The sequence below is a fragment of the Aotus nancymaae genome, unplaced genomic scaffold (assembly GCF_030222135.1).
Source record: "Aotus nancymaae isolate 86718 unplaced genomic scaffold, 86718_ANA_hifiasm-v0.15.2.pri h1tg000040l, whole genome shotgun sequence".
NCBI classification, from domain to species: Eukaryota; Metazoa; Chordata; class Mammalia; order Primates; family Aotidae; genus Aotus; species Aotus nancymaae.
In genome coordinates, this window is record NW_026988454.1 from 95,772,124 (window position 1) to 95,794,313 (window position 22,190).

The 22,190-nt window shown below is 36.8% G+C and overlaps 1 protein-coding gene across 10 annotated transcripts in view; it reads right to left on the reverse strand.

Annotated features, from left to right (window-relative positions):
• FAM135A (family with sequence similarity 135 member A) overlaps positions 1–22,190 on the reverse strand; it is a 151,662-nt gene that overhangs the window by 128,533 nt on the left and 939 nt on the right. For 7 of the 10 annotated variants that reach the window (XM_012471879.3, XM_012471876.2, XM_012471873.3 and 4 more), the window contains exons 2-4: positions 21,248–21,336; positions 10,469–10,562; positions 8,591–8,706 (exon numbers count right to left, since the gene is read on the reverse strand). In XM_012471879.3, coding sequence (XP_012327302.2) covers positions 8,591–8,667 — 77 coding nt within the window. In that variant the 5' untranslated portion in view covers positions 8,668–8,706; positions 10,469–10,562; positions 21,248–21,336. The remainder of the gene's footprint in view (positions 1–8,590; positions 8,707–10,468; positions 10,563–21,247; positions 21,337–22,190) is intronic. The other 3 variants (XM_021670250.2, XM_021670249.2, XM_012471872.3) reach the window with 1 other exon arrangement.

Below are 22,190 nucleotides of genomic sequence, written 5' to 3' on the forward strand. Positions count from 1 at the left end.
TTATTATGAAAAAACAAATTGCGGAGCATAGAGAATGGCTGATTCTTTTTTTTTTTTTTTTTTTTTGAGACGGAGTTTCGCTCCTTACCCAGGCTGGAGTGCAATGGCACGATCTCGGCTCACCGCAACCTTCGCCTCCCAGGTTCAGGCAATTCTCCTGCCTCAGCCTCCTGAGTAGCTGGGATTACAGGCACGCGCCACCATGCCCAGCTAATTTTTTTTTGTATTAGTAGAGACGGGGTTTTACCATGTTGACCAGGATGGTCTCGATCTCTTGACCTCGTGATCCACCCGCCTCGGCCTCCCAAAGTGCTGGGATTACAGGCTTGAGCCACCGCGCCCGGCCGAGAATGGCTGATTCTTAAAAATGAGAAACCAATTAACTTTTTATCCAGTATTCTCAGTTCTTACATCTTACTGAACACAATTTCAGATAGTTTTGAAGGCCTTATGAAAAATTTGAGGTAGTTTCTTGTGAGCTCTAATCATCAATGCTTAATGAGAAATCCTCAATTCCTTTTTTTTGAGACAGAGTCTCATTCTTGTCACCTAGGCTGGAGTGTAGTGGCACAATCTCAGCTCACTGCAACCCCTGCCACCTAGGTTCAAGTGATTCTCCTGCCTTAGCCTCCCAAGCAGCTGGGATTACAGGCACCCACCACCACGCTTGGCTAATTTTTGTATTTTTAGTAGAGATGGAGTTTCACCATGTTGGCCAGGCTAGTCTTAAACTCCTGATCTCAGGTGATCTGCCTGCTTTAGCTTCCCAAAGTGCTAGGATTACAGGCGTAAGCTACCACATCCGGCCAATTCATGAACTTTACATACACAACACATACATGACATCATAGACAAGGAACCACTTTTTTCAAAGGTTGTAATCAATGTCAATAAAATAAAATTCAGCTGAAAATTTCTGACTCTTTTAGCTGACAGTCCTTTTAAATCAAACTACAATTCTCCCATAAGTTTAACAACCTCAGAATCATAAACAAAAGAGATTTAAGATAATTTTGTTAAAAACTGTGTTGTATCAAACCTGGTTTATAGGGTTCTACAGAGGTTTTCCAAAAGGATTTAAGTTCCATTGTTTTGTGATGTTACTAAATTTAATAATATAATTTCTAGACTGGGTGTGGTCACTCACACCTGTAATCCCAGCACTTTGGGAGGCCAAGGTGGGCAGATCACCTAAGGCAGGCTGGTCAGGAGTTTGAGACCAGCCTGGCCAACATTGCAAAACCCCACCTCTGCTAAAAACACAAAAATTAGCCGGGCATGGTGGTAGGCACCTGTGATCCCAGCTATTCAGGAGGCTGAGACAGGGAGAATTGCTTGAACCCAGAAGCCGCATGTTGCAGTGAGCCAAGATCACACCACTGCAGCCCAGCCTGGGAGGAAAGAATATAATTTCTTATATCCTTACATTTATATCCTTATTCTTCTCCATTTCCAAATCATAGTATGTTCTTTACTTTGTAGTAGCTTATCTTATGACAAGGAAATGGTGGCAGTATATGATTAAGAAAAGTAATAGTAGCTACAGGTATGCAATTAACTGTCTATAGTAACCCAGATAAGTAAAGAACAAAGTATTACTTTCAACTTCTTTCCCCAACAATACTTTCCTCACTATTTATTTTATTAGTAGTAGTATGCTAGATTATTGACTGTTCCAACCATATGTGGAAATAAATCAAACTGATAACATTTCACTTGCAAAGTCTGATAAAAGATTAAAGCATAACACTTTGTCAAAATTTCTATGTCTTCTAAATATTGGCTGCTTTCCAAAAGGAATGAAACCCAACTCCTTTCAAGAAGCCACTGTTAATATTCTAAAGCTGTACTACTTAAAATGTGGTACACAGACTGGTGCATCTTTGTGAAATGGTTGCTACCAATCTGCAGTAAAAGAAAGTAAATCAACTGTATGGCAAAGCACACTATTTTAGCTGACTTTTTTTTTTCTTTTTGGTAGCAAAACTTAATGAAGAAAGCAGCATTCATTTCCATTCTGGCAAACATGCTTCATCCCGAACCAGCAACAAACCATTTGCAGATGAGCCACTGAGAATAGCACTAACCTAAAGAATTCTAGTAAAAGATACTCTAATAATTTTGCAATTGTCTCCAAGGAAAATTTCCCCCACTTTAAAACCTAAGTGAAATTTACTAAAACCACAATTTAATTCCATTATCTTATTCTTTATGTCAATGAGAATAGGTGTTCAAATAGCAACTTTTCTCTATGTGTTTAAAGAGCAATATTTCCTTCTTTGGAGCCCTCTTGACAAATGTATTTTGAATGAAGTCATTTGGGAAGTCTACCATCTTGTAATTAGATACTTCTTTTTTTTTTTTTTTTTTTGAGACGGAGTCTCGCTCTTGTTACCCAGGCTGGAGTGCAATGGCGCGATCTCGGCTCACCGCAACCTCCGCCTCCTGGGTTCAGGCAATTCTCCTGCCTCAGCCTCCTGAGTAGCTGGGATTACAGGCACGCGCCACCATGCCCAGCTAATTTTTTTGTATTAATAGAGACGGGGTTTCACAATGTTGACCAGGATGGTCTCGATCTCTCGACCTCGTGATCCACCCGCCTCGGCCTCCCAAAGTGCTGGGATTACAGGCTTGAGCCACCGCGCCCGGCCGATACTTCTAATATAATACAAATCTTAAGACATTTTATATCACTCATTTATAAGACATACATCTACATTCCATTTAATAGCGTATTTGTGATCAGTGCTTTACAATTTTGACTTTGTTTTCAGAGTTTAAAAATCCACTCAAACAAACTGATAGGAGAATACAGTAAAATTAAAATAAAACTAGTTTTTCTTTAGATTGTTAGTATCTGAGCTTTCTGTTTTACCATTAAGGCAAAACAATGTAATTATGGTAAAAATTAATTATCATGTAAATACATTAGTATTCTGTTCATTCTTTTCTGAAGTCAAGTGCAGATTTTTTTTTTTTTTTGAGACAGAGTTTCACTCTTATTACCCAGGCTGGAGTGCAATGGCGCGATCTCGGCTCACCGCAACCTCCGCCTCCCGGGTTCAGGCAATTCTCCTGCCTCAGTCTCCCGAGTAGCTGGGATTACAGGCACGCACCACCGTGCCCAGCTAATATTTTGTATTTTTAGTAGAGACGGGGTTTCACCATGTTGACCAGGATGGTCTCAATCTCTTGACCTCGTGATCCACCCGCCTCGGCCTCCCAAAGTGCTGGGATTATAGGCGTGAGCCACCGCGCCCAGCCCAAGTGCAGATTTTTTAAACAACTTTTTTAAACACTGACTGATCTATTACACCCAATAAGTCTAAGCAAAAGTATAATTTTCTAATTCAATTAAAGCTAAGAGTTGTTAAGCCCAGCCTAGCCTGTTAGAGGATGAGAGACTATATGGAGGAGAGCTGAGGAGTCCAAACCAAGGTCATCTTAGACCAATCAGCCCACAGTTGACCATTAATGCCTGGACAAGGTACAATGACAACAGCCAAGCTCCAACCTAGAGACTCATGAGAAACAATAAATGTTTGCTGCTTTAAGTTACTTTTTTAAAAAAAAAAAAAGTTAAGACTTATTTAAGGAATATTTGATTACTACAAGGTTGACCTGGTTTGCCTGAGCCATTCTGGTTTTTGTTTGTCTCGGCCTATTATTAACAGTGCCTCCTTTCACATTAAAAAGTACCTTGATTTGGTCAATAAATTATATAGTCATCCTAGCATAACAGTGTGTTTAAAAACTTATTTTTGTAACTTAAACTACTTATACCATTCATAAACTGTATAAGTTTTTAAACTAGATGCTTTATGTTGTCCTTTTTTTTTTTTTTTTTTTAGACAGAGTCTTGCTCTGTCACCAGGCTGGAATGCAGTGGCACAATCTTGGCTCACTACAACCTCTCCCTCCCAGGTTCAAGGGATCTCCTGTCTCAGCCTCCCAAGTAGCTGGGAATACAGGCACACGCCACCATGTCTGGCTAATTTTTGCATTTTTAGTAGAGATGGGGTTTCACCATGTTGCCCAGGCTCGTCTCAAACTCCTGACCACATGATCCACCTGCCTTGGACTCCCAAAGTGCTGGGATTATGGGCATGAGCCACCATGCCCGGCTATATTGTCCTTTTAACTCTAAAAGTAGTCTCTACAACTCAGACAAATTAAAAAGAAAAATTATTAGGCTAATTAAGTTAGAATCTTAAATATGGCAGTATAAGTACTTCTGAACTGTAGGTGTATTTCAGGATCCTAAAGAGAATTATAAGGGGAAAAAAGCGGTATATGAATTAATAAGGGTATTAGGATAGCCAGATAGAAATGAATATATAAAAGTAAATGTCTTCCTTTATATTAAAAAATAAGCAGTTAGAAAATATAAAGAAAAAATATTTTAATCAGAAAAAACATATAATCAATTTATACATAAATAATCCAATGCCCCAATGAGACAAGCACTAAAGTAAAGCAATCTATTTTTCTGTTCTTATTTCATACTTTATTTATTTCCTATACGCTGTTAAGTAAAATACGACTTTAAAGAATCATCTTAGGCAGGGGCTATGAGGAAGTAAGGATGTCTATTTATGAACAACGTTTTGTTAAGTTCATTATAAAGAATGGTCTTCATGAAGAGAAAAGTTGCAAAGGGCCACAAAAACATAATCTCACAGATGAAGATGAAGAGGAAAGTACTTTATTTAAAAAATTTAATTGTGCTCTTCTACAAGTTATTTTTCAAGGGTAATAATAATAATATAGGTACTTTTTCTGCTTAGATCTAGTTTGTAACATAAAAGATAAACTATAATGAACTATAATAAATCTTTTATGAGTAGTCATAAGAGAAAGAGATGCTCTTTGGCATCTTTACAGAAGTGCAGCAGGTAGAGATTAAATTTACATCTTTTTCCATTGTTGGAAAACCTCAATTTATTTTTCTGGAGGAAGAATAAAAATCTGAAGCTAATGACTAAAAGAACGTGCTTATGAATATTAAGTTATTATATTTCTATCCTCTATTTTTAGAACACATTTACAGTATTGACTAGTAATACATAACAATGTGTTAAAACAACATTGTATGAGGTAAAACTTAACATGATTTTATTAAGCATGGTGATTTCACATTATGACTTTTTTGCCTAAAGAGTAACATTGTTTTACTTGGAAAGAGCAATTTTGCATTTTGATATTGTGTTTATATTATACATTAAAATATTTTATATAATTTAATTTAATAATGATATAATTTTATATATAGGTCAGAGGAAGCTACATATATTTGAAAAATATTTCATAAACAGTAGTTAATGGTTTCCAAATAATCATTGTTTCATTAATACAACTTAAGTAAGTAATTTGTTTTCTAGCTAAACTAGTCTTCAAATCTAACTCCAATACTGAACTGTTTTTTTACACATTTAGCTTGTCAAAATCATGTTGTTAAAAACAAGCCTAAAAATGTAACCTGTAGACTGATTTCAAAAATGCCACCAATTTTTTGCTCTTCTTTGTATTCACACCTTTTACAATGTGACTCACATTAAGAAGTAGAGCACAGTTGCCCACCTTTCAAATGTGGGTTGGCCTTACTTATCATTTACTTTGGCCAGTATCTTGTGGTAGAGGTAACAGTGCATCATCAGTTCCAAGCCTAGATGTTAAGAGGTCGCTTGCATGCTTTCTTTCTCTCTCTTTGGACCCATGCCTTGTCCATAAGAATAAGCTGCAGGATGAGAGACTGTAAAACAGAGCTGAGTCTGCCCAGTTGAGGCCACTCTGCATCCAGCTAGTGCCCAGCCAATCTGCCATCTGACTGTGCATTCATGAGTGAACCCAGCAAAGATGAGCCAAGCCAGCCCAGATCAGTAGAACCATTCAGATGACCCACAGACTTCTATGTCTGTGGCAATAATTTATGTCACAATAATGCTGTTATGGAGTGATGGAATATGCTATTTTACACTAACCTGGAATAATTTAGACAATGTATCTAAGAAACTTTTGGACTTAGCAAATTAATTTCCAAGCAGAATACTAAAAATGCCAACTGGTTCTTCCTAGCTAAGTATAATAAGGTTCTGCAAGATAGGGATGAACTAAAGAAAGAGCTAGGCATTTTATAAGCAGAATCAAGAAGGAATTCAGTGCAACTAGAACTTGCTGGGTTGGAAAATAAAACTGTTTCATCTGCAGTCGCCTAAAAATAAAACAAAGCCCATGGACAAAGATCAACTCAAGGATGTAGCTGTAGCTTCTCTTCTTAAGATCACTAAAAGAATTAAAAGATGTAAGCAGACATTCTCAGCATGACAAAGGGATTTTTAGAAAGTTTATGAGCATGATCCCACAGAATTCTAATCCCCAGTGGCAGTGATTGGTAGATATGATATCTAGAGAGCAAGCAAGTCTCAAAAACAACTGTGGTTGTGGGTTTTAAAGCATGGAATGGACTTATCAGCCATACAGAAAATCCACAAAGTTTTTTAAGTCAAATGTACTGGCCAAAAAGCCACCAGTCTGACTCCTGACTTCACACTGTAACTGGCTTGGTCAAAGAAATGCAGTGGAAGTAACAGTGTGTCAATTTAAGGAGACTTGCATCTTCTGCTTGCTTGCTTTCTTATTTATTTATTTATTTATTTATTTTATTTATTTATTTATTTATTTACTTACTTACTTGAGACAGAGTCTCACTCTGTCACCCAGGCTGGAGTACAGTGGCACCGTGTCGGCTGACTGCAACCTCCGTCTCCTGGGTTCAAGCAATTCTCCTGCCTCAGCCTCCTGAGTACCTGAAATTACAGGCATGCACCACTACACCCGGCTAATTTTTATGTAGAGACAGGGTTTCACCATGTTGGCCAGATTGGTCTCGAACTCTGACCTCAAGTGATCCGCCTGCTTCAGCCTCCCAAAGTGCTGGGATTACAGGCGTGAGCCACCACGCTCAGCCTTCTGCTCTTTCTTAGACTCTTTTCTCCGCCATGAGAACAAGTCTGGGCCGGCCTGCTAAGGGATGAGAGACCATATAGAGCAGACCACAGCACAGTTGTTTTTATTTTTCAACAAGATGGCAAAGTCAAGCCAAAAAAAAAAAAAAATGGAAAATTTCTTACTCTATTCCTTGTGTTAAGTCCACTCCCACCACTCTGTATAGATCTTCAGATTTATATCTTGAGTTACTCTCAAGTGTTTCTAAACTGTTTCATAGGCTTCTATTTCTTCTATACAACCATCAGTCTAATGTATCGTAATCTTCATCATGGTAGTTAAGTGCTTATTGAAATAATAGTGATAAAATTTTATCCTTACTTAGAAATTACTGATGGTTACCCAAATCCCTAGTGTCAACTCTTCTCTAGACATTGAAGCCCTTCACAAACATAACCTTGCCTTTCTTTACTTTACCTTTCTTCTGTAATTCTCCTAGAAAATATCCAATTTCCTAAATATTCTTTTAAAAAATTTTTTTAATTAATTAATTTTTTTTTTTTTTAGATAAAGTCTCGCTCTGTTGCCCAGGCTAGAGTGCACTGGCATGATCTCAACTCATTGCAACCTCCACCTCCTGGGTTCATGTGATTCTCCTGCCTCAGCCTCCTCAGTAGCTGGGATTACAGGCATGCATCACCACACCCAGCTCATTTTTGCATTTTTAGTAGAGATGGGGTTTCACCAAGTTGGCCAGGCTGGTCTCGAACTCTGGACCTCAGGTGATCCATGTGCCTTAGCCTCCCAAAGTGCTGGGATTACAGGTGTGAGCCATCATGCCCAGCCCCTAAATATTCTTAAAAATAACATGTTCATTTCTATTTCCAACACTTGATTCATGTAGCTGTATTGAATTTTGCTGTTCTCTTCTACAAAAATGATCTTTCACTTTATCCTTTGCCTATCCAAGTCTTAGCCACACTCTGATCTTATCCCTCTTTAATGGCTTTTCTAACACACCAAACCAGAAAGATGTCTTTCTGTTGATTCCTAGAGTACCTCCTATATATACTTACTGATCTTAGCAAAAAGGCCAAGAAGTTATAAAATTGCTTTATAAGTACTACTGATAAAGATGATTGTTATAGTGTTTTCATGAAATAGTGAAAAGATGAAAACAACTGAAATATCCAACAGTGGGTGACTTTTAAAATTGTAACATATCAAGTGTAATAGTTAATAATTAATAAATGATATTTATTGAAATAGAAAAATCAAGTGAAATCAGCTTCATCATGTATGCTTTGTATTTCTATTTAGCTGTTTTGCATGTATGTCTTATTTTTTCCTATTATACTATAAGCTTTTAAAAAGCAAAAATTAGACCTTATACATTTACATTAAAGTCCTCTCAAGGCTTACTACAAATCCATAAACATAGGTTCAGTATATCCAGCATTATCATTAAATTCATGTGAAAAATTCCCAAATACCTATTTAAGAAATAAAATTTATCTGAGAAAATAATTACTTGAATATAGTTCATTGTTTTCCTTATATATGCTGGAATAAAAGTATGTAATTAAATTTAAACTGTACATCTTATCTTATGCAAAATATATCATTTTCACAACAAAATACATACCCTCTCTGAAACAAATCCACATTGTAGAACTTGTTTAGCTCCACAGAGAATTCTACCATTGCTTGAACTTCAGTCATTTTTAATTTATACCCAGAAGACTATTCTGATAACAGCACCTTTGTTAAGGAAAGGGAATAAAATCATGAGAAGCATAACAAAAATTCCACCTTATAAAAATACTATTATTTAAGCATATTTTAGAATATAATACATAGGCAGAAAATAAAAACAAATTATTTTAGTGTACTTAACAACCTAACCCAACAAAATAGCACCAGAATGTATACTAAGTTGTACTACTCTCTATAATTTACGATTGTCCAATCAGAATGCTTTTTCTAAGATTTGTTTCCCTTGATGACATTTATGTAATAAATAGTACAACATATTACTAATAGAAACTCAACTTTATCTCTTATAGATAGTAACTTTTTTTAAATGAAGATATCTAAGTATTCTCCTCTTGTGCTACATTGCACATAAAAGTAACTCGAGAGTCAAAAAAGAATTAACACTCTTCAATCCCCAGTTAAGCCCATAAAATGTTTTTCTTTAAGTGAAGAAAAAATTCTTAAATCACTTTTCACTTTTAAATTTAAAAAGAGAAAGATTTTTTTTTCCTTTATTACAAAAGCCTAAAGTATTTAATTGCAAAGAGGTTAAAAAAAAAATAGACAAGCACAAATAGAAAACATTCACAGTTCCATCCACTGAAATACCTACTTTGATAAGTTCTTCATGTGCATGCATTTGTACAACTTTTTAATAGTGGGATCAAACCACATGTACCTTATAACATGTCCTTATTTCACTTAATTATTCAATGAACATATATATCAACAAATGTAGTTTTACATTTTTATTTTTATTTATTTATTTTTTTGAGACGGAGTCTCACTCTTTCACAGGCTGGAGAGCAGTGGCAGGATTTCGGTTCACTGCAACCTCTGCCTCCTGGGTTTAAGCCATCCTCCTGCCTCAGCCTTCAGAGTAGCTGGGACTACAGACATGTGTCACCACACCCAGCTAATTTTTGTGTTCTTAGTAGAGTTCAAGACCAGCCTTTGCCATGTTGGCCAGGCTGGTCTTGAGCTCCTGGCCTCAAGTGATCTGCTCGCCTCAGTCTTCCTAAGGGCTGGGATTACATGAGCCACCATGCCCAGCCATTAATTGTTAACTATTACACTGTGAACATGTTGTAATTTAAACAATCCCCTATTGTTGCATGATTTCAGTAGTTTCCATTTTTTCACTATTTAAAAACAAAATTATAACAATCATCCCTATCAACAGTACGTATTTTAAAAATAACTTCTTGGACTACTGAGTAAGATAAGTGTAAAAAGCAACTTAGAGGAAGAAAATGTTGGAAGACAATTCTTCACAAACCTCTCATGTTTTTGTACATCTCACAAGCAGAGATACAGACAGCCTTTGTTCCAAACTATTTTTTCAAAGATGTTTATATAGTGAACAATCTTAGAAGTCAGATAGTGTCTTATACTAGAAAAAAGGGCGGATTTACTGTTCTGTATAATACAGCTAAAGCTTCCCTGTGGGAAAAAAACTCAGGCAGGTTTATTGTCCATTATAAAAGATTCAGGTTCTCCTAATTCAGGGTTCTTCTGTAACATAACCTACTCACATGCAGGTGTCACCTGGTACTCTAGCTAGTGCTATGAGCATAAACCATCCTTGACCTTGATCCATGAATCTCATGTCCTGCCAACATCCATGCCACTGTAGCAGATTAACTTGTTAGCTTGCAAGTGGGGTAAAATCTCAGACCCTTACCAATTCTTGCATCAGTTCTTCATAGAAATTTGGCAAATATTCTAACCTATTAAAAATTAAGTGCAAAAAAAGTTATATTCTTACCTCTGCTGATCAAAGCCTCATTTTTAACATTATTAAATAACCAATCTTGTACTTCCAGTTACTGATTCCCGTTGTTAAAAATACACCGTTCCCCCTAGGAGAGAAAACAATAAACTCTCAAAAAAAAATAGTAGACATAAAAAAGTCTATCTTAAAGAAATTTATGTTTTGTTACTTACTATTTTCAACTTGTATAAAAGATATATGTCCTTCAAAGGCTTATGAATAAGTTTTAGAGATTTATTTTCATTCACAATTTCACTGATATCAACATTAACTATTATATCTCTATTAAGGATTCACTTACATATAATTCAAAGTACAATAACAAATTGAGTACTTTCTCAGTTAAGTAGGAACCCTCATGAATACCCAAAACATTATAAGGTCATTAATTTTTAAGAGGTGGAACTCACCATTTTTAAATAACTCCTTGATTAGGTAATTTCTGAAATTTCATATATATGTATGTGTATATGTATGCATATATGTATGCATGTAAAAAGAACTATTTAAAATATTTTGACACAATGACTGCTTCAATGTGCTATGGATGGTTTTTCTCGCATTTCAAATACTGCTTAAATTTTTAAAAAATCTATTTTTCATCCTTGGTATAATTATTTTAGGTACTAAAAATGTTGAAATGAGGACTATGTTTACTCTTTGACATAGAGTTTTTCTTCTCTCCATCATAAAGATGTAAACTTTACCGGCTCCCATAACTGCCATTTTAAACCTTAATAATCACATCAAACGATTTTATGGTAACTATTTCTAAGATCAAACAAAGCTATCTTTATATAAGATATTCCCCATTTTGTGGAAATAACATATTATCTAAGACAGCTTCTTCTGTACATATATTCTTGTGTGCAGGGTTTAGATTATGCTCTGCTTTTGATTCTAAGTAAAGTTTGGCCAAGTTTCTATGCTTTAACTTACTCAGATATAAAATGGGTATTTGTTCATTCAAACATTTACTAAACACCAACTACAGGCTAAGAATTACAGTAAGTATGAGGTATAGCTCAGGAAGAGGTATGCTCTGTGTGTGTGTGTGTGCGTGTGTGTGTGTGTGTGTTATATTTTAGGCATTATGCTATTCATAGATAGATAGATAGATAGATAGATGTATTAATAGCATAATGCTTAAAATATAGGCTTGGGATTTGGGTCCACATAGCACCCATACCATCTAAGTCAGTAAACTGGCCTTTTTCTTAATATGGAAATTAGTATCAAAATTAAGATACGGCTATAACAAAATTCTAAAACACGTAGTACTAGCTTAGTAATTAGGTAGCAGGCAACAGGAAAACATCCTACTATGATACTAGTAACCACTGTTATGTGGAAATAAAACAATTGATTAAACTGTTGCCTACAATAATCTGCAAAACTAATGCCCATAAAAACCCCGTAGCCCCAGAAAAAGTAAATGAAAAATGCCACAATATCAGGTGTTGGTGGTTCTTTGCTGTGTTTACTCAAGCAAGAACTGGATAGTTTGTAAGCAAAGACGGAAAGAAATAAGACAGCTTAAATGTGGGGCCTTGCAGCCAATACCCCACATCAGGTTTAGTGCCTTGCTCAAAGAAATTCTTGACAAAACAAAGGGATCCAGCTCTGCAGTTAAGATTGGATTAAGGATGCTGCCATTCCACCAATGCTTGTTGTTGCGAATAGTTTTAAGATAGTGACCGTCAAAATGAGGGATGAGGATGTGCTTCATTAAAATGAGGCCATCAAAAGATGCTGGGTGCATAGACAGAAATAAGTAAGGCAGGTGTAAGAATCACATCCAGAAAACAACTTTGGTGTAGTTACTGGCACAGAGAACTGAATGGAGACAAACATATAAGAATCCCATTAGGTTTCTGACAGACTAGTATCTGTCAAATAAATTATAAGCTAGGGTGCAAAAGCCTTTGACTGTGTAACCTGCAAGCTGGCAAACCTGCAGTAGCAGGAAGCAGGCTATGAAAACTGCATAAAGTGGGCACACTTTCAACACTAGCTTCAGATGTGGCCATAGAGATTAATGTAAGGAAGAAACACCCAGATAGCAAAGACAGGGATCTTAATGCAATGAATACTGGCATTCATTCTTACCAGAAAGCAGAACTAAGGATATTACTCTCTTGTGAGGGTATGAGATCTTCATCATTCTCATGAAAAGAGTGTATCTTATTGTTTATTTTCCCCAATGGGAGATTTTATTACTATTTTCCTGTTTCTGATCCACCACAATATGTTGGGTATGTGTGGGAGCGATGGAGGAGGAGTAGATAACTGTGATTTCTTTACAGGTCACTGGACTTGCAGATCTGAAAGTACTGTACCCCTCAGTGAACTTGGATTAATGTAATTTGGGTTGTCTCCCTTGAGAAAGAAGTGTAGGAATATTATCAATCAGTAAGATGAAGGCCAAAGTGGCAGACTGTGGTAGACTGCTTGTCACATGTGTTTTCCCTTCTTAGCCAAATGGTTATCCAGCCTGAGACTATATTTTCCAACCTCCCTTGATGCCAAGTGATCCTATCCATAGAATGTAAACTGAAGCAAAACATGTAATATCTGCCTCATTTGTTTAAAAGGAAATTCTTTGCTCTGGACTTCATCTGCTTCCCTTTTTCTTACAGGCTGGAATATCATCTTGACAGTATTCCTAGTTTTGATCACATAGATTAGGACTGAGTCCTCAAGAATGGTAAAGCTAAGATGGACAAATGCTGGATTACTGAATGTCTTCCCTACCTAGACTGCTCAGACTTTTATGTCTCTTAACTCTTTGTTACAGCAGCTATACTTACTCTATACCCTAATTAATATATTCCCCCTCTTCAGGCTATTTTCAAAAAAGCAGCTTTTGTCTCTCTCCTCTATTCCAAACCCTCTGTGGCTTCCAATCTTAATTGTCTTAAAATGGCTTATAAAATTACATGATGTAATCTGAATGTTCTCTGACTTCGTCTGCTACAATTCTGCTCACTTCCATCATGCTTACTTTCTTTTTACTCTTTGAACACATGAAATATATTCCTGCCTCAGGGCCTCTGCACTTGTTTCCTGGAACACTCTTCTCTCCAGATATCCACATGACTCACTCCTTCACTTCCCTCTGGTCTTGACTCAAATACCAGCTTCCCAATTAGGTCTTTTCTGGTTGTACTATCAAAAATATTAATTCTCCATTCCTGGCATACCATGTCTCTTTAGTCCTTTATTTTTTCCTCAGCACTTATCTCCACCTAACATCCTAACATACTAAATATTTTACATATTAGTCTTTAATATTCCTCCCTCACTAAAATGAAAGTTCCATGAAGGCAGGACATTCTGACTACTCTGTTCACTGCTGTAATCCCATCGCCTGGCACACAGTACTCAATATTTAAGGAACAATAAATTAGTATTAAAGATTCCATAAATAGTAACTATTATTACTTGTCTCCTATTGAAACTCAACCAACTTGAAGAATGGAATTACTACACTGATATACTGAAAACATATGCATGAACAAATTTTGGTGATAAAATTCCTTTATTAGTATAAGTTCAAGACCTGTTTGCAGTTTCTTCCACCTACTCTTGTATCCTGCTGTGCTTTTTGTTCTATTGTTGCTGCCTAATTTTCCTTTAATCCTCCCTTTTGTATTGATTAGCCCTAAATAGAAACATACATATACAGATATATACATAATGATGCTAATAAATCTGTTTCTCATCACCTCCCCTCTGCCTAAAAGAAGGAATATTTTTATTTTCATGGTAGAAGAAAAAATTCAAAGAAGGGACTAAAGGAAAAGGAGAGCAGGCAAAAGAGAGAAAGGGAAAAAAATTTCAGAGGACTGTTGGAGTCAAAGGGGAATATGTCTCATCCTCTTCTTGTAAACTACTTGTTTTCCAACTATAGGGAACAATGGCTGTTTAGCTCCAGTTAGTCCTTGCTGGCCTAACACTATTAGGGTCTTCTAAATTTTCAAGAGGTAGTTGGAAGTCTTTTTTGTCCCTAAAGGTAAAATCTCCTTAATTTTAGATGCCACCAACTAGTTAAAAAACAAAACAAACTGTACTTCAAACAAAATTTAACAATAGAGCAAATTCAACAGAGCAAATTCATTCTGTGGGCTAACAGTGCAAAATCTCTGGCTTACACAGATTCTTAATGCCACTCATGAACCAAAAAAACTCAGGTCTGTCCTGTCTCAAGAAGTTGCAGAGAGAGCTTTTTTCCTTTTACCTAGACGATGCATGGCAGATTCTCCATTGCAAGGAACTCTCTGTACCTACCAGAAGCTAAGAGTTTCATGACCCTCCTGTGCAGTCTGCCGGTTGGTTTGGAGCCTTTCACCTTTAACCTATGCCTTTGAAACCACTGGAATCAGCTGACTTATCTGCGATTGTTCATTCTGTTCTACTGGCCCTCGCAAAGTGGCATAAAACTGAAATCATCTGGAGGTTCATTCAAATGGGGCTCCTTACAGGGTCATAATCTAGGTCACTGAGAGAATCCAGTCAAGTAAACTACAAATGCCAATCCAAAAATGCTAGAAGGGGGACCCCAAACAGGAAATGACTCTGAAACTAAGTGAGAAACTTATGTGAAAAGCCCTTAGAGACAAGAAGGGATTTGATTTCTCTGTCCTTCAAACCCGATACAGTGAACAATCTGACAACTACCTCATTAATACCTTGGGAAAAGTTAGCTTACTCTCAAAGAAACAAACTCACTGACTAATCTGAAAGACATTCTTGGTCCTCTAGAGCTGCTCTGTCCAACATGGTGGCCATTGCAATATGTGTCCATTGAACAAGTGAAATGTGACTACTGTGACTGAAAAACTGAATTTTAAATTTTATTTAATTTTAAATTAATTTAAATTTAAATCCAAACACAGAAGCAGTGTAAAATATTTTTCCATTAAACATAGCTTTATCGTTTTAATGGAATTACATTTTACCTTAATTGTTAAAAATGTAGAACACTAAGAAAAAAGTAGTGTGGGCCAAGCGCTGTGGCTCACACCTATAATCCCAGCACTTTGGGATGCTGAGACGGGCAGACTGCTTGAGTCCAGGGGTTTGAGACCAGCCTGTGCAACATGGCAAAACCCTGTGTCTCTATATAAAATACAAAATTTAGCTGGGTGTGGTAGTGCACACTTGTGGTCCTAGCTACTTTGGAAGCTGAGGTGGGAGGATTGCTTGAGCCCAAGAGGTTGAGGATGCAGTGAGCTGAGATCATGCTACGCACTCCAGCCTCGCCAACACAGCAAGACTCTGTCTCAAACAAAAATAAAATAAATAAAAAGTAGTGTGTGCTAAGGTATGCTAAAAGTATAAAGCTTAAAAACTACAAAAAAGAATGTAAATATCTCATTAATATATTTTTTAAATATTTATCACATCTTGAAATGTTTTGGATATACTGGGTTAAATTATCGCTAAAATTAATTTTACTACTTTATTTTTAATTTTTAAAATGTGGTTATTAGAAAAATTTAAATTACACATCTCACATATTTCTGCTGGATAGCATAGTCTAGGAATACTAAGCCATCCCTTTAACTGCTGGAGTGTATAGTTAACTCCTTCAAAAATAGACTAGGTACATAAAACCATACAAAGTTCCTAAGACTACAGGGATGTTCGCTCCCATCAGATCAACTGAGTTACATCCAATATCCACAAAGGAGAGTCCAGGCATGGATATCTGGAAAAATGTGGGAGATGTTCCCTCACCATCCACAGTGATCCTAAAACAATAGCTAACTACCTTGTACATAGTCAGAATTCATGAGTGCTTCAGAACCTAAAAGAAGAAATGGACACATCGGAAACAAAGAGTCACAGCTCAGAGGTCCCTCAAGATGGACTGGAGACCACAGGGGATGATCAGATTCTCTCACAGAAATCAAAGAACAGCCTTGACTCTTGAATTATGAACACACAGATGCCCTGAGAATGATCTTTCTCCTAAGCGACAGGGTAAAGAAGTTGAACAAACTGGAGATTCCAGACAATCCCCTTTGATACTCTAAGGAATAAAGGTACTACTTCCATTATGGTGGCAACAGCTCCAGTTTCTTTTCTACCTCCAAATCCATGAAACAAATGAGTTCAAAGCCCATAATACTGACATTCTGAATAATGATGCCCAAAAGATACCACGTAAGGCAAAAATCACCTACGGAACAACTTAAAAGTCCTTAAAAATCTCTTAGGCCTTATGTTGGCAACTAATATATCACTCTCATTAAGCAGACTATATTCACTTTTTCCCCCAGCTTTAAGAAAAAATTGTATATCTTCACCTGAACACCAGAGAATGTAGTAAACTTGGATTCAGGGGCCATATTGTACAAAAAATACACATACTTTGAAATGTTCATTCAATGTAATGAGAGGCTCACATTATGAGGCATATGAGAACTGATACCATATGAAGGAACAGCAGATTCACACACAATTAGATGAGGGGCTCACACTATGACAATATGTGGGAACTGAGACTGACATTCCAGATTTGAGACCAACCGAGGAAAAAACATGCAATGTGTATACTGTATAATTCAATTCAAGTTTGCTAAATAGAAATATGATGGGAACAGAGATGTCCTAAATCTAGAAGGAGGTTAACGCAGTACACTTAATACCAGGTAGTCTAATTTTGCGTTGATTTTCTTGGGCCTTCTCTAAAGGAATACGCAGGCTGCCCAAAACAGGAATACTCAGAAATTTTCAGAATGCTGTTCCCTTGTGAGTAACAAAAGATTCTTGTAATAGTCATGTTCTGAACCAGGCATGGTAGCTCAAGCCTGTAATCTCAGCACTTTGGGAGGCTGAGGAGAGTGGATCGCCTGAGGTCAGGAGTTTGAGACCAGCCTGGCCAACATAGCAAAACCCCGTCTCTACTAAAAATACAAAAAAAAATTAGCTGGGCGTTGTGGCGCACGCCTGTAATCCCAGCTACTTGGGAGGCTGTGGTAGGAGAATCGCTTGAACCTGGGAGATGGTGGTTGCAGTGAGCCGAGATCACACCACTGCATTCCAGCCTGGGCAACAAAAGTGAGACTTCATCTCAAAAAAAAAAAAAAAAAAAAAAAAAATCATGTTCTGCAGCAGACCCAGGAGAGTAGGAAGATGAGTTTCTTGGTGGAAGTTACACCCAGCGCCATCTTTCCTAAATCCCAGTCACCTACAGAATTCCAATCAATATAAGCTTTGGACCTAGTCTTTGAGCTAATCTTGACCAAGTCAGACCACATAGCAGTAAACTGCAAACAATCTGTCACTGACATGTGGATGAGTTTTGCATCCCTAAACCTGCTATCTAATGTAAGTTCTGGCCACCTGAGTTGGTTAGGTCTGCATTGGTTTGGTTCAGTCTGAATATCTGAGTTAAACTCTTATTTCTTGATTTACATTCAGTTTTCTTCTTGATTTGCTGAGGCCCTGACACCCTGCCCATATTTGTAAGCTCCCTCTGGCAGGGGCTAAACATGCTCAGTGACTGGATTATATCCCTGCTTTAAAATGACCAAGCCAGGCCAGGCGCAGTGGCTCACGCCTGTAATCCCAGCACTCTGGGAGGCTGAGTGGGTGAATCACCTGGGGTCAGGAGTTCGAGACCAGCCTGGCCAACACAGCAAAATCCTGTCTCCACTAAAAATACAAAAATTAGCTGGGCATGGTGGCACACGCCTGTAAACCCAGCTGCTCGTGAAGCTGAGGTAGGAGAATCACTTGAACCTGGGAGGTGGAGGTTGCAGTGAGCTGAGATTGTGCCATTGCACTCCAGCCTGGGTAGCAGAGCAAGACTCCATCTCAAAAAAAAAAAAAAGAAAAAAAAAAATTAAATAAATAAATGAAAAATAAAATAAAGTGAAATGACCAAGCCAGCTGTCACTTGCCTCACTCTGAAGATCATCATCACTCATGACCTTATTTTGCCCTGTAATCATATACAACTTTCATCACAAACATATATCATTTTAAAAAGTAATTCATAGCAAAGCTGAGCTTATCAGAAGCATTACAGTATAGGACACACAAGGTAAGGAAAATCACTTGTCTAGTAACTTTTGTAGCCACTCCTCACTCATCAAAATGAACTCCTGAGGGCCAACCATATGCCATATTACATTAATTATAGAAATACTTAAGAAAATAATAGAACACTAAATTTTTCTCTTTGGTGGAGACGGTGAGAAAGGACATCTTCCAAAGGAAAGACAATGAGAATAACTTTTTAGAACATGAGACAAACTATGTTTTAATGTTTCTCTGTTGATGATACCAAATATAGTAAACCTGAGGGTGTTTTAAAAACCTGGGATTCTCAATTCCAAAAGATAAAAGTAATGGTAAAGGACATAAAGGCTTCCACAGTCTTACATTTTTTACTGCCGATAAAGCCTGGCCTTGCTGCTTAGACATTTATAGATAGCAGTATTTCCAATGTAAGCCCATGAAGTACTGACAATCTGTAAACATCAAAGAGCAAGTGTCATAGTTACCACTGCTCTAAAAACAATCATGAATGAAACAGCTGCATCCTATAGGCAACTTCAAGGGCATTTCAATAAAGGAATACTTGTTCTAGTACCGGTTAAATTAAGACCTGCAGCAAAACAACATTTCATAACACTTAACAGAAATGTCCCAGACTATAGCCAGGCATACTGGTTCATGCCTGTAATCCCAGCACTTTGGGTGGCCGAGGTGGGCAAATCATTTGAGGCCAGGAGTTCGAGACCAGCCTGGCTAACATGGTGAAACCAGATGGGGTTTCTACCAAAAATACAAAAATCAGCAAGGTGTGGTGGCCTGGGCCTGTAAGCCCAGCTACTTGGGAGGCTGAGGCATAAGAATTGCTTAAACCCAGGAGACAGAAGCTGCAGTAAGCCGAGATCGTGCCACTGCACTCCAGCCTGGGCAACACAGTGGGACTCTGTCTAAAAAAAAAGTCCCAGACTCTTATCAATATATTCACAATATAATTTAGAAATATGTTCTATATTCTGGATGATCTGATAGAGACTTATTGCCATAAAAGGAAATATGCTATAATTTTCTCAGAATGGCTTCTTGGTTGAGAGATAGTTCATTGATTTTTTTTCATCAAAATAAGAACTACCTAAAGGGTTACTCAAGTAGGAGATGTCTCTTAATGGTATAATATGCCTGATACTTTTACATTTCTGTTAAGAAAAAAGAGGCTAAGATTTATTTTAAATTTAGCATATCATCAATAACCAAGCATGTACCTGTTAACGACTGCCAATCTTTAAAAATAAAATGTGAAACCTACTGTGGATTGTTTCACTTTATTCCTTCTGAAAAACCTAGACCTGCCTCATCACTTGTGCTTTGCAACTTGTCTGGAAAACCATTGAGTCCATTAAGAATACTTTCTTCTATATCATCATTCTGCTTCTTATTGTCAATTCTTTCTTTCTTTTAATTAAGACAGGGTCACGCTCTGTTGCCCAGGCTGCTCTTGAACTCCTGGCCTCAAGCAATCCTCCTGCCTCAGCCTCCCAAGTGCTAGGATTACAGGGATGGGCCACCACACCCCGCCTTATTCCTAGTCATTTCTAAATCTTCTTCCTGACAAACAACTCATGAAAAAACACTTCAAATCTATATGCCCTCATCTCCATCCATTTATTTAAATGCGCACATGTACATATCGAAAAACTCACTGTTAAGTAGTTTTTCCTTAATACCCAGAATCGAAGCAAAGGAAATCCTTTGCCTTTTCTATCCCCTAAACAGCCCCCACAACAAGGATTTAATGTAAACAAAATAAAGTTTTATTTGATGTAACCAAAATAAAAATATAAAACAGAAAATTACAGATGTAACTAAAGATGTATATGCAACTCTTACATTTCCTTTCAGTGTCAACTCATGGCAAACAAAGGGCATATCTGTTTTACATACTGAATGCTGCAGTGTCTGTTTCACTGTGTATGAACATTACTTAATGTACTAATTAGAAAACTCTAGTACATTAGAAATGTCTAGTACAATGCTAGTCCACAGTTCACTAGCATTCTACTAGACTTTTCACAGAAGTCTGAAATTTAAAAAAGAAATCTGTTTGATCTGGGATTTAAGCAGTCAGTTATACTCTTACTACATAGTCTAAAATTAAAGAGATAAAAACTAAGTATTTATATAGCAATTTTTGTCTTGGTGGCCCAAAGCATGTTTAAATGATTAGGGCTTGCTTTGCTATTGAGAGAGTATACTGGGAGGCCACCTTTATTACCCACACTTTGGAGACACTGAGATACACAGGTTAAGTGGGTTTTACAAACTAATGTCATGAGTCATCATAAGAGCTCACATCTTCTGACTAGAAATTTTAGTCCTCTGCCTGCTGTCCACCACAAATCCTCATTTAATTTCTAAGAGCACGGGAATCAACTCACTAAAATTGCCAGCAAGAATTTGTAGGCATTTACTTTTTTAAATGAATGTTTGCCTAAAAATAAAAAGACCTGCCTGTGAAGGAAGTGCAAGCTTCCTTGGGAAGCAGCGGTTATCTCTATTTGCATTTGAAAAATCATTAAAAAAAAATCTTAAAAGCTGATGAGTGCATCACCTCTTAATATACACAATAATTGCTAGTTCTTCTAAAAGTGTGGTTTGATGACACCAGAGCCTCCTAGTTTTGCTTTAAATCAGTTTGAATAAGGAACTACACTTTTTTTGCCTTGGTATTTCCCTTCTTAAAACAGAAAAAGAAAACTTAATTCCTACCTGACACAGACAACATAAGGAAGAATTTACTGTTTGTGGACTGCTTTGAGATTCCAGAATGAAATACATAATCCAGTTGATCTTCAATCCTACAATAAAGGCAAACTTCACTGAACATAATTGCTTCAGCAGATGCCTTCAAAATAAGATACTATACCATTATTTACGGAAAGTTAAGTTTTATGTAAGCCAAATCTTGAACACAATGCAACGGAGGAAAAAAAATTACAAAACTATTTAGAAAGTTCTTTTGCTCAATTAAAAAATTTAATACTTCTCACGTATGTCTCCTGTAAACACACTAATTCTACAGGTAGCAGAAATTGTATGCATTTATTGGAGAACAGAGACTCTCAGAAAAATTATGCTATCAACTGCAATACCAAATATATAAAACGAATTAATAGTACATTTTATAAAAGAAATTCTGTTAAATTTCATTTAAGATTAGTTCTTGGACAGCTACACCTAATGGAGGACAAGAAAATTTCCAAATTTTAAGTGTATGTTTGCAGGTCAAGCTTTAACAAGTCTTAACCCGTTATAGTTTCATAAAGTCTGTACTCAAGTTGCTTTTCCAGGTATGTCAGGTAAACATAATTCTTAAAAATTAAAGCTTTAATCAATAAGTGTAACCGATTTATTCCTACTGTCACTCTTTTGATGATACATCCAACCGGTAAAGAAAAGAAATGTTATTAAACTGGAAGATGAATTAGAAACACTGAGTGGCAGAAAGCAGTAAGGACTAGAAGGTATGTCAGAAAGAAGTCTTCAGAGATTTAATAAAAAGTAAAACAAAAGGAATGAAGTTAAGAGGCTTGACTTACAAATGGGGAGGGGACAAATGGGGAGGGGAGGGAAGAGTTTTAGAGGGGAAAAAATTAAGATTAGAGTCTCATTGGGTCCAGGATGGAAAAGGACGAGAGAACAGGGGCTATTA